Source organism: Odontomachus brunneus, unplaced genomic scaffold (assembly GCF_010583005.1).
Source record: "Odontomachus brunneus isolate Ranch 3 - 2012 unplaced genomic scaffold, Obru_v1 Obru_scaffold_077, whole genome shotgun sequence".
NCBI lineage: Eukaryota > Metazoa > Arthropoda > Insecta > Hymenoptera > Formicidae > Odontomachus > Odontomachus brunneus.
This window is the reverse complement of record NW_022639527.1, coordinates 250752-263932: the sequence shown is the minus strand read 5'-3', so window position 1 is coordinate 263932 and position 13181 is coordinate 250752. Positions and strand designations below refer to the sequence as shown.

Below are 13181 nucleotides of genomic sequence, written 5' to 3'. Positions count from 1 at the left end.
TTTATCTGAAACATTTTTTTCTAAAATGCTTAGTTTTCGAGATATTTCACCGGTCCGGGACTTTTTGAACACCCTGTATATACTCTATTGGCTCTTGCCCACAGGACGCGGTAATGCTTGCCGTGCGGCGGAAGTTCGCGCGACAGCCAATCAATATGTAGTTTTTCCGTAAGAGTTAGAAGATTATTACGGAAAGCAGCATATTTATTGGCTGTCACGCGAACTTCCGCCGCGCGGCAAGCATTATAGCTCCTGCACACAGGACGCGGTAATGCTTGCCGCGCGGCAGAAGTCCGCGCGATAGCCAATCAATATGTTGTTTTTCCGTAAGAGCTAGAAGATATTACAAAAAGCAGCATATTGATTGGCTGTTGCACGAACTTCCGCCGCGTGGCAAACGTTACCGCGTCCTGTGTGCAAGAGCCATTACCTTGTCTTGTGCATTGTCCTGTATGCAAGAGCCATTATTCATTTATACCTATCTTTGCTAAAGGTGAAAGGGCCATTTTCAAAGGCTTGTATACCAATTCGGACGGAACGGAACGGATGTTTTTGAGGTTATATGTTCTATAGCCGATGTATACAGCTGATTTGGCCGACATTGAAATCATATAGGGACAATGTTTAGTGATTTGTGCTTTTCACGCATAGGGTGCGTTCTTTTATTCGCAACAGATACAACCCGATGCATCCGATGCATAATTTAATCGTTCTGTATATCCAGTTGCGCACATCAAGCTGCAGACTGCGTACATCTTAACCGTTCTTTAATTTAAGTTGCAAGCAGAATCGTGCAACTGCTTGCAACTTTTAGCATCCCAATCCAAGCGGCTGCCGAAAAATTGTAGTCTGAGTTCCGAATGCAGGAACCTTAAGTACTTGTATTTCAAATTCAATAATGTTTTACATCAATAATACTTATAGAATAGTATTTAGAATAGCACTCGTTAGTGGCAATCATTAATTTGTCTTATTGCATATTTTTTATACTTCTTATACCGTTTTTTCGGAGAAAATATATTTTCTCCGAAAAAACGGTATAAGAAGTATAAAAAATATGCAATAAGACAAATTAATGATTGCCACTAACGAATGCTATTCTAAGTACTATTCTATAAATATTATTGATGTAAAACATTACTGAATTTGAAATACAAGTAACAAAAATAACTAGTAAATAAATAAAATATATTATATTTGTAATATTTTTTTTAAATATTACTGCAATATTGCTAAAGTAATATTGCAAATTAATGTCACTGCAAAGTCTCTGCAACATTGCACTGCAATATGCAATCTTGCAACGTTGTAGCAATGTTACTGCAAGCTTCTGTGCTGTATGGGCATTGCTGAGATTCGAGCCTGAGACCTTTCCCAAGTAGCAGACACGTCAAAATGACATCCAATTCTAAGTAAGTTCAGAATAAAAAATAACCAAGGAATGATAAAAAATATCGTGAGAATATCGTCAAAATGATAGTCTAATGTCACAGATCGATGACGACATTTTAGACGACTTATAGCGAATTCGGTAGCTTGCACTAGTGCGCACTGAGTGCGCATTAAGGCTTGTTTACAGTACATTCTTATATTTAAGATCGTGTCTTAAATACATATTTAAAAACATTTTAACTAATAAAATGATTCGTACGGATGTTATACATATCATATTATGGTTAAAAATATTTGAGAATTTATTTGAGAATTATTTAAGACAATCTTTAAATATAATAACATACTATGAACAAGCCTTAGTGCGCACTCAGTGCACACTAGTGCAAGCAACCGAATTCGCTATTAGGTTTCGAAGAAAATTGTTGAAAGTCCCGGCCTAACCGCCGTCACGACAAGACATGTTCGAACAAGTTCGGACCTTGTGATTTTTTTGGATCGTGTCTTGAAAATTTCCAAGACTTTGCTCTCGAATTATATCATTAATCGGAAACTGGCGTTGGGGCATTACTTTTAAAGAGGCCTGTAGCCAAATATTGAAGGAAGGAAGGAAGGAAGGAAGAAAATTGTTGAAGGGGTTAAGATTTGATTGTTTCATTAAAAATGAAAACTTCACGATATAAGAAAGCTCGGAAAAATCTTGGATTTTATGTAAATAATTACAAATTTTATCAACCGTTTCAAGTTCTTATTGATGGTACATTTGCATTCGCCGCATTAGAGGTTAGCAAGTGTTATTTACTACTATGTATGTTTAATGTTGGATTTATAATTCTTATTTATTTTATTTTTATGCTTTATTATATTTATGCTTAATACTATTTTACAGAACAAATTCAACATACAGGATCAGCTTGCAAAGTACTTTCAGTCTGAAGTAAAGCTGCTAACAACGCTATGTATTATTACTGAAACTGAAAAACTTGGTTTGTTTTCTTCAGTAGTGAATGGTGCTATGCAGATAGTAAAACAATATGCTGTACACAAATGTGGACATGAAAAGAAACCAACAAGTGGTTTGAAATGTTTACAATCTATGATAGGAAAAGATAATAGTTCTAGGTACATTATAATTATTTTACATACATTAAAAATTCTACAATTATATATAAAAAATATATTAAGAATATTTTTAAGGAACTGTAACTGTATATTTGTTTGTTACAGGTATATTGTTGCCACACAAGATCGTGAGCTCCAAGATAAGCTAAGAAAAATTCCAGGTGTTCCTATAATTTATTTACATGGAAGAGCACCTACATTAGAATCTCCTTCAGAAGCAAGTCATAAACATGCTGAGGTTGTACAGAAAAGTCTAAGTATGAGTATATGGCAAAAGGAAAATATAAAGGCATTAAAGAAGCATGCAGGAATAGTGGAAGATGCAAATAAACCAAGAAAAAAGAAGAAAAAAGGAGGACCAAATCCCCTTAGTTGCTTGAAGAAAAAGAAAAAAACGGAACCAACAGTTCCGTTACTAAATAAAATTAGCAAAAAATCTAACAAAGTTAGAAAAAGTAAAAAGATTAAAATAGCACCACATATTAAAGAAGCTTTAGTAGCAGAACTAAAGAATAAACAAGAGGTGTAAAATATATACATATATGTACAATATGTACATTATATATATATATATATATATATATATATATATATATATATATATATCTGGAAATTAAAATGAAATGTTTTCTGTACATCTAGAATACAATACTTTTTGTTGATTTAAGAAGAATAAAATATTTATTTAAATCTGCCTATATATTCTCCTTTAAACTAAAACATATATTCTATTATTCGTTCTCTTATTCATACAATATATTTGTTAATTAATATTTCAACGTAAATAATTGACTATATGTATGTATGTATGGAAGTTTTACACAATGAATCTAACAGAGTTAGATACATATATTTCTTAAAATCATGTTTCTCATGTCTGATGTGATATACATTTGAAGTTCGTGACGTTTGCAATAAGTTCGGTTTGTTTTACAATAAACGCTGGCGGTATTGATAAAACATTTGTTACAAATGATCGAGATGTTATTCATTTAATGGGAATAGTTTACAGTGTTTGATTTTATCAAGTTATGACAATGAGTTCTATTCTATGGTAATCCAACATAATTATCGTTTAAACATTGTGAAAATACAATGACTATATGAGAAAAGTAAGTAAATAAAATTATCAGCTTTCTCGGAGAAAAATGTACAATATTCCTCGGGTATACGTGCTATCTTCTTAGCATAATATAATATCTAAACATATATTTGAACACGTAAACCTGGAATTAGGAACATCCACATGTAGAAAGTATAGAAACATTGGAAAATAATCTTTTCGATGTAGGTGGCACAATATTATTTACAGCCTTTGTTTAAGGACTTTCAGATAATGTTTAATACTATATTACCATATGTGTACATATGTAGGATAATCATTGTTAATCAATGCCGACTTTCCTGTCAAACAGATGAATACTCAAACTGAATTAAACGTGTACAATTTCTGACTTTATTATTTGGTTAATTGTCATAATGGTATGGAATTATTCATTCCAATGTAGAATCTTCCTAGTTCATAAATTGCTAGTCATAAAAATATAGAATCTTTTTCGGTAAAAAAATTTTATTCCTAAATAGCTATTAAGCAAAATCCTCGATATAATTAAAAGTTTTTACAACCGCAATCTTCAATGAGGGTGATTTGTTAAATATGACAATACACCAAGAAGTTTATGCGCTGTCAATATCCAAACAAGGTAAAAATTTATGAAACTTGAAGAAATCTTATAAATAAATTCAGTGTCAATTTGTGAGCGAAAATTAATATTTGTTATCGTTGAATATATAAATTCAATATACTGCAATTATGCAGATTAACAATGCATATCAGAAAAATATCTCTTTTATTTAAGCATTAGTATTGAATATTAGCTAGTATCCACCTATTGTCAAAACAAAATTATATGTAACTTAAAATATATTTCTTTGAATATACGTTTAGAATTAAACAATTTATGTAAAAATTATATTAAAACAAAATTTTATCGAAATATTCAAGCTTGTACCAATGAATAACAATTTAATGTATCACATATATTGAAATATGTGTATATATAGAATATACTTGATTTCAAATATGATTTGAATCTTTTTTTTTATGCGATTTAGACCAGGAGTTGCGTTTTGAACGACATCGAAAACATGTTTAAACCTTTTTGAAATCAAATATACATACAGTGTTCCGAACCTCCATGATGATCCTTGATGAAAACATAGAACGGATTGAGATGAGCAAGAAAATCCTGTGCCGTTTTGCGATATTCGCAATAATAGAGATATTAATTAAAAAAGATTGGTGAATGATCACGAGCAATATGGTAGATGAGCTGCAGTGGCGCCGTCTGCCGTTGTATACTTATACATTAAATCAAACTGAACAAAAAAGTCCTCTACCATTTTGTAAATAACCACATAGATTTTTAAATATTAAAAAAAATTGTTATATATATGATTGTATACCATAATGCACAAATTTGCTTTAATTAATATCTAAAATACAGTCTCACTGCAGCTCATCTACCATATCGCGCATGATCATTCATCAATCTTTTTTAATTAATATCTCGATTATTGCGAATATCGCAAAACGGTACAGGACTTTCTTGCTTTCCTCAATCCGTTCTACCTCACCAAGAGTCATCATGGAGGTTCGGGACACCTTGTATATTAAGATTTTTTAAACGAAATGAAACAAAATGTTTGAATACATGGTAAATAAACTGTGAGTACTAATGAATCTTTACAGTACTGTTGTTTCATATTTTATATAAATCACTGCCATCTTCATAAACACGACTCCTACGAATATTGCTTTTAGACAAAAGTAGTCTTTAAACAGAACGTATAAAATCTTATATTGTATATTTGAATGAGCTCATAAGCATGGCGGTCAAGGATGCTGACTTAGTAGCGCACGAGCAGCCATAGCCAGCATTTTCATACGGCGTGCTGATCGATGATTTGGATTACTCGCTAAGAAGGCGCCTAATTGATTTTGCAGTGTCATTAATACAGTGCCAATGTGCTCTCGTGTTACGGGATCGTTCACATCTAAATTCAATATCGCGTCTTCCAGCCATCTGTATATATATGAAAAAGAAATTTTATCTAAAATATATTCCATAGATGTTGACGAATGGAGCAAATTAACTCCTCTTATATATTGTATAATCTATTCACGTGCGATATATATAAATTAAAAACAATTACCTGTGCTTTAATTCCGTACGATGTCCTAAATCAGCGGATAACTGTTGAACGAGTGATAGAATCACGGGTTGTTGTAAGATGCATCTGGAGCCCTGAGCTCCTGCACACGAGAATACCGTCGAAGGTTCTGTTCGCTCGCATACTAATACTACCAATCCTAAATCACTCGCGCTCAGAGCCTGTTGAAATGCAGCATTATATTGGCCTTTCTGAAGATGAGACATTATACGTGCTTGGGCATCAGCTATTGCGGCTACTGGTATAGCAGGTGTTGTAGCTCTTGATCTGTAAAATTTGAGAAACAATGAAATTTACGTCCAGCTGATATACTAAATGCCATATTTGTAGTGCGAAGCTCACCGTACACTGGAGATATCGGAAAGTTGCTGACTGAGATTTTCTCGTATGGAATCACGAATTGCTCGAATGGTACCATCTTGCATTGTTCTAAAATTTCGATTTAATTCAGTCTGTAATTCTTCGCGCACTAACGTTGACAACGCTTCGCTCAACTGTTCATTGCGTCGTTGACATTGTTTGTCGATAATAGCATCGATACTCTGTAGGTCTACAAAAAGAAAATGTTGCATAGCAGATTGAATAAATACATTTAACCAATCTAATTACGATAACAACAATTACTTACATTCGCGAGTACCCATAACAAAGGCATCTTGGATTTGTTTGAACATGGCTTGGCAAGTCTTTTCTATGCCAGGCAAAATGACAGTCGCGAATGATTCTTTAAAAGCAGCATCCAAGGCTGGTTTAGCCGCATTAGCAGCTGCCAAAGCTAAGCTATCTTTTATATGTGGACCGTTTATCAATTCAGTGACATTCTTTTTGAGGAGGTCGTCCATTAGGTTCACGTCTAACTGTATCTGATGTTTTAAAGGCTCCACGGTCTCTTCAACAACGCGTGACAAGCTAGTTTCAATCTTATCTTTGATCGTTGTTTCAAACGTGTTTAGGAATTCACGTTGATGAGTCATTTGGCTGTACAGAGTCTGTTCCAAGGTAGCATTCTGTTGCTGAGCCATCCTCGCCAATGTGGATTCCACTCGTGTAAATACTGGCGACTCTTGTTGCAATCTGCTTACCTCTGCGCGCAATGCCTTTAATTCTTGATTTTGATTTTGAATTATCTCCAAGATAGGTGCTAATTTCAATTCCAGATTATTGATTTCATTGTGCGCTGACCACGATATTCCGGTATTGTCGGTTGAAAGAGATGTAGTTTTCGGCTCATCTTTCGTTTTTTTTCTCTGCACATTGTTTTCATCGTCCTCGGGAAACTCTTCTGCTTCTTGCATCGCATGAACACTAACGTCTTTGAGTAAAACCATTGGGATATTAGACCAATCCTCGTCGGCATTAGTCTTTGTTTCCGGCTTGCAGTCAGTTTCGGTCTCCTCATCAGGTTTACTGCAAGATAAAATTTCTCTAACTTCTCTTGACGGACTACTACCAGAACTAGCAGGAGCTTGCTCTTCCATTTCGCTCGTCGCGAGCGGTGGGTCAGATGCATTTAATGCTTGTACTGCTTGCGCGAGAGACGGACTGCTGGATATGACTTTTCCTAATTCGGGACTCGCGGTATTAGACTCTAATTCGTTATTCTCTTTCTTCGAAGGCGAACTGAACGCGTCAGGTGTCATCAGGTTTAAGCCGCCGGTGTTGTGATTAATCGCCGCTTCAATCGTAGCAGATAAGGAGCGCTCTTCGTCGCAATTTTTGCCGGGAATGCCATTGTGATTGGCAGTCCCCATGTCTGGTAGATCTTCGGAGTAATCTAGCGAATCGTGTATAAGAGTGTCGAGAAGACAGTTGCCACTCACTTGTGCGGCAGGTTTAAACGCAATGTGGCATTCTTGCAGTGATTTCGGTTGGACTAGATACATGCGAATGATCAACTGATCCTCAATCTCTTCGTCACTCATCGGACAAAGATCCTCTAGTGATTCACCGCTCGGCCGTATTTTACGCTGGTCGGCATCGACAATACCGAAGCTTAAGATCGGATATGGCAGGAGAAACTCCGACACCGTGCTTACGCACGCTAAAGCTTCACCTCTGTCCTTTGAAAGACTTAGTATATATAAAACCTTATTATATATATCCGATAACAAAAGATATCCAGCGCTAAGATCTAAGCCTGCTTTTAATACCGGCATCTTGCCCGTGGAAGGAGTTGGTGCGAATTTGATTGTTTGTAAGCAACTCCACATTTCACATGACCATACTTTCAATTCCGAATTATTGTCACACCCCGTCACAGCAAACCTCCAAAACTGAACACTGAAAAATAGACATTTCGTTTCGGTCACAAGTCTACTCGTGCGTGTCAAGCCAGATATCTAAAGAAGTACTCACTCGGGATGATAGTTTTTATGATCATCGAGGAAGAATAAACAAGAGATAGCTCGCCCTGCATGAGGCCTCCATTGATGCAAACAACGTGGTTGCGGTTGTCCATTGTGAGAGTTATTGTGTAGGAAGACTTGGAAGAATTTCACCTCTCCGTCTGTACTAGCTGTGGCCAGTGCAGTACCGTCTGGGCTAAATGTCGCTTCGACGATTGTACCTGAGTGTTGTTCGATTTCCATCATACCTCCGGACTCTTTAACAGCCATATTTGTCGCCTGATTGAGAAAAGAAATAGAAAACTGATACTTTAACGCGTTCATCTAATTTTAATCTTTCTGTGTTACTTTTTTTTATATTTGCGATTTTTCATATTCGTGGCAATTCTGTAGAGCATAAAGCTCTGTAAATATGAGATCTATTCTTTCCAGTTGAACCAGTGCTGCACTACATCTTTGTTTTTTTCTTTCTACAATGTTACTTTATATACTTGTTTTCAGTCTAAAGACAGAAAGTGCAACCTAATTCAGCTAAAAGGAACAGAAACTATAGATACATTGTATTGTTACTGTACTTACCTCTATCGATCTAAACATTGACGCCACTGTTGCGATCGACCACAATTCAACCTTAGAGCCACGAGTTAAAACTAACAATTTTGATACTTCGTCTCCGTCAGTGGCATCATCTTCCGGGATGTATGGGCACCAAATTACACGGTGACTAATCAAGGCATCTTTCGCCTCAACTTGTATTACTAAACTACATAATAATTCTGATTGTGATGGTTCAATCGTATGTATAAAGAGCGATCCTGTGTTGTCAATACACGCAAGAACTACGTTTGACACATGAGCAAATGCAAGATCTTGAATAGCACCACGCATTCCACGTAGTAGAGCTCTATGTTCTAATTCTTTGTGCACAACTCGAACTACCCCACTACCGGAACCAACTAAAATATATCAGAATGTAATATACAAAATAAGCAAGATATATCTGTTATATTTATAAAAAAGAAATGCAAAATGCGAATAACGATTCTGTTGAGAATTTTACCTTTTATACCATAAGCTAGATATTTTCCAGATACATGAACAGCCAGCAATTGACCAGTGTAAAGATTATGCTCCCATGTAAAGTCAACGATGTTTTTCAATTTCACTTTTGAGCTACCATGGTCGTGACCACCAGGTGAGGGAACAATGGTCACATTTGTGCTACATAACTCTACTGAATGCTGATCCTCCTGTCCAGTAAACTCTCTGTATACAAAGAAAATGTTACATTAACTATCTTATAATATATATAATTGGAAGGCATTATAATCTTTTATCAAAGTAACTTATACAAGAGTTCTTGAATATAAAAAATTAAGTGCACAAAGTCTGTAATAGCTAAGTAAAGATTGCTTCTCTTAAACGTGAAAAATTATTTCAACAAAAATTCAATTTTTTTAGTCATTTAAAATAATTGTGCGATTCCTCTTAAGATAATTTTATTTTTTTTTACATAAGTAATCTAGATTTACAAGTAATCTAGATTTTTTTTACATAAGTATCTAGATTTCTTTTTCTTTATTATTTTCTTTGAGGAATTTTGAAAAATAAGATAAAATATATCTAATTTGTATTTTCTACAAGTTAAAGAAAAGTAAAATAGTTCAAGTAATTTAATATTTTGGCATGCAACTTTTTCAGGCATACTATTTAAGGAGTTAATGAAACTTTATTTGTTTTTGCAATGTTTGCCACTGCACAAGCATAGGACTGCGATTAGTATGATATTAATTACTAATAATTTAGACTTTAATATATACAAAGATTTTCTCTCTTTCTCAAATTTTTCTGCAATTGTCTGTGCATGCGACTTGTTTCTTTATTGTTAGTTATATTAAGTTATATTAAACAAAAGTTTTGATAAAAAATATAAGAAAAAGGATTACAAGAAGCATATAATAAGTTTTTCTATTAATAGCTTTAAAAACAAGTAACTAACATAAAAGAATACTATACAAATATATTGCAATCAGTGTAATTTTAAAGTATTTTTTAGTGTGGTTTGATTTCGCAATAAAGCTTACACAGTCTGCTGATAGTGAAGGTGCCTCAAGTTATTCTCGCCGGTCTTAATCATATTGTTGTCGGTGTCCCTGCAAAATAGTGAATTTACAGAATCTCATGCGCTACAGCGCCCGGGTCGTCTCGGGACAATTCCTAACCCTAGCCGGTGGCACGCGCGATTATAAACCCTCGTCTCGGTATATATTACGAGATCACTCTCTGCAACTCATCTCACCTTTCACGCATAAATGACCGCCGTATTCTGCTGTGCCACTCGTCAAGACAGATGGATCAATCTGCGAGAAACCGCGCTCTCATCACCGGTATGTTCACGCCGTCGGAATGTTTAACATGCACGCGAAACAACTCGATAGATCTTAACGAAGGTGATATGTCAGGCGGCCATCACCCACTTGTCAGCAAGGGGACCGGAAGTACACCGGTGTCGTCGGGAGGAACGTCGTATGAAACGTCTCGCACGCTTTTACCGCGCGTCGGTACAATTTTCGCTCATATAATTCAATTTCGCGTGCCTATAACGTGGAGATGTGTAGACCGCGTTCCGTTTCACTACCGACGAGATATTACTAAAGACTGTCAGCCCTGGGTAAATTTTCGACCCGGCTAAAGGATCTGGAGGGGCCCGGAGAAAATTGAAGAACGATGACAATACCGACCGTTTTTCACACAAAGACGCTTCTGTCTGTCCGTGTGACTACCCTTACGAAAAAAATACGAAAAAACCCTCAATTTTGGGTGTTAACACTCCAATTTAGGTGTTTATCTCCAGTTTTTGAGTGTTTACACCCAAAATTGAGGGTTTTTTGTATTTTTTTTGTAAGATCCCCTTATAGAAATATCATACTAAGAATCATTGATAATTATTTATTATCCAGTATTTTTAATACTGAAAATAAGTAATTATCAATGATTCTTAGTATGATATTTCTATAAGGGAGCCATATGAAAGAAAAATAAAAACTACAAAAGTTTGATTATAATTGCTATTTATCATGCTCTTTTTGACTTTGCATTTCGTGATATAATATATTTTCAATAGATATAAACTTTATGTTCATCAGTCTATCAGGTCTGATATATATTTTCAGTAAGCAAATTGAGCGCAGACTGCGCGCAGTTTGGCAGCAAATTTGATCAAAAACCCACAGCAAAACCATAGGCATCTGTATCTACATTAGGCTATATTGTGACGTATTATATATTATTCAAATTATCTTATATAAAATAATATGAAAGAACCTAAAGTATATACTTTAATATGTGTAAGATATTATTGAAATAAGAAATCTCATGCAATTAGTGTCTTATAGATTAACTTTTACATGAGATTATTGAAACAAATCGTTTGATGTAGTAATACGTAGTGTCTAAGAGCCTCGTTCTTAGCTGTACATTACTTTTTCTATAATAATCTAAAGTACATATTCTGGTGTGTGATAACGCACACAATCGAGCATGGCATATAGCCACGCGTATGCTTAAGATTTCGAGCTGAAACATCCCAGATAGCCAAACCTACGTGAACAGATTTCGAGTAGAGACTGTTATCAACTTTTGCTAACAAATAGGCAACAAATTTAATGCAAGATCTGTTATATCAAATCCTGCTTTCAAACTGCCACCAGATATGCGACAAAGTCTGCTGTCGGTCAATTGCTTCAGATTTGTAGGAAAAATCGCGCAAAGTTTGTAATGATTTGATGGCAGATTGGCAGCAAAAACAGCGTAGGTCCTGTTACACGGCAAGTTCTGTGCAGTTTTTTTGCAAATCTGCAGCAATTGTCCGACAGTAAGCTCTGTCGTAGCTAAATGCGGACACACATGGCTACCCAGTAAGCAAATTGAGCGCAGACTGCGCGCAATCAGCAAATTTGATAAAAAACCCACAGCAAAACCATAGCCATCTGTGTCTACATTAGGCTACGGTTTTGGTGACAGATCTTGCTGTCGGGCAATTGGTGCCAAATTTGCAGCAAAAACCGCGCAAAGCTTGCAGCGCAGCTAGGTCTGCGCGGTTTCTGCCGCCAATCTGACGTCAAATCGCTACAAGCTCTGCGCGGTTTTTGTTGCAAATCTGCAGCAATTATTCGACAACAAGCTCTGTCACATATCTGGCGGCAATTTGGCAGCAAGATTTGATATAACAGATCCTGCATCAAATTTGTTATCTATTTGCCATCAAAAGTTGATAGCAAGCTCTGCTTGAAATCTGCTCGCGCAGGTTTGGCTATCTGGGTATAGTTTTCGTGTGCATTTTTTATTAGATTTGATGCCAATCTGCGCGCAGTCTGCGGTCAATTTATTAATGGGACATAAAGATATAAAAAGAATAGACCAAACATATCCAATATTTTAAAGCGAAGATCAGGTACAAAGAGAGAAAAAATTAGATATAAAGAAACGAGAAGCGAAAGCCATATCTCTTTCTCTTTTCGCGCTATCCCAGCAAACAATTTGGTACCAAATTGTCGCCAAATTGACACCAAATATGACCAAAACTTGACGGCAAATCCGATGTCATCTGCGTCTGCAATATGCTTGGGTTTTGTTAGCAAAGCTTGGTGACAAAATCTGACGCTAAATTGTCGCCAAATACCGAGCCAAACTGCGCCGCACAAACCTTGGTCGGTATTTGGCGCCAATTTGCCAACAACCTTTGATTTAGCAGATGTATCCAATTTGATGACATTTTGGTAGCAAAATTTGTAGTCAAGTGTTGGGCAAAATTTGCTCGAGTAGATTTGGCTATCTGGGTATGAAATAAAGAGAAATATTACGCTTTCCATTTCTTCCATTTCTTACATGATTACATCTCATGGTCGGTCTACTCTTATCATATTTATAAACCGAAGCGTGGAGTACACATGTGCGTAACCTTTCTACAAGAGTTTATACCAAAGACTAAATACCAAAATTATTTTGATTGGTATTATATATACTGTTTTATAATAACAGTATGACAAATATTTTGATATAATATTGGTATTATACCGAAAAAAACTA

At 35.5% G+C, this 13181-nt stretch overlaps 2 protein-coding genes across 2 annotated transcripts; one reads left to right on the top strand and one right to left on the bottom strand.

The window, feature by feature from the left end:
* Positions 1-1799: 1799 nt before the first annotated feature.
* On the top strand, positions 1800-3115 carry LOC116847342 (rRNA-processing protein UTP23 homolog). The gene is made up of 3 exons (XM_032822257.1): positions 1800-2175; positions 2282-2514; positions 2620-3115. The coding sequence occupies exons 1-3, from the start codon at positions 2056-2058 to the stop codon at positions 3041-3043; spliced, it is 777 nt and encodes a 258-aa protein (XP_032678148.1). The 5' UTR covers positions 1800-2055; the 3' UTR covers positions 3044-3115.
* Positions 3116-5253: 2138 nt separating this feature from the next.
* Positions 5254-10592, bottom strand: LOC116847339 (enhancer of mRNA-decapping protein 4). Its single transcript, XM_032822250.1, has 9 exons — positions 10393-10592; positions 10178-10246; positions 9154-9359; positions 8673-9049; positions 8104-8372; positions 6377-8028; positions 6091-6298; positions 5731-6015; positions 5254-5600 (listed from the first exon to the last, which is right to left on the bottom strand). The coding sequence occupies exons 1-9, from the start codon at positions 10401-10403 to the stop codon at positions 5411-5413; spliced, it is 3267 nt and encodes a 1088-aa protein (XP_032678141.1). The 5' UTR covers positions 10404-10592; the 3' UTR covers positions 5254-5410.
* Between the last annotated feature and the right edge of the window lie 2589 nt (positions 10593-13181).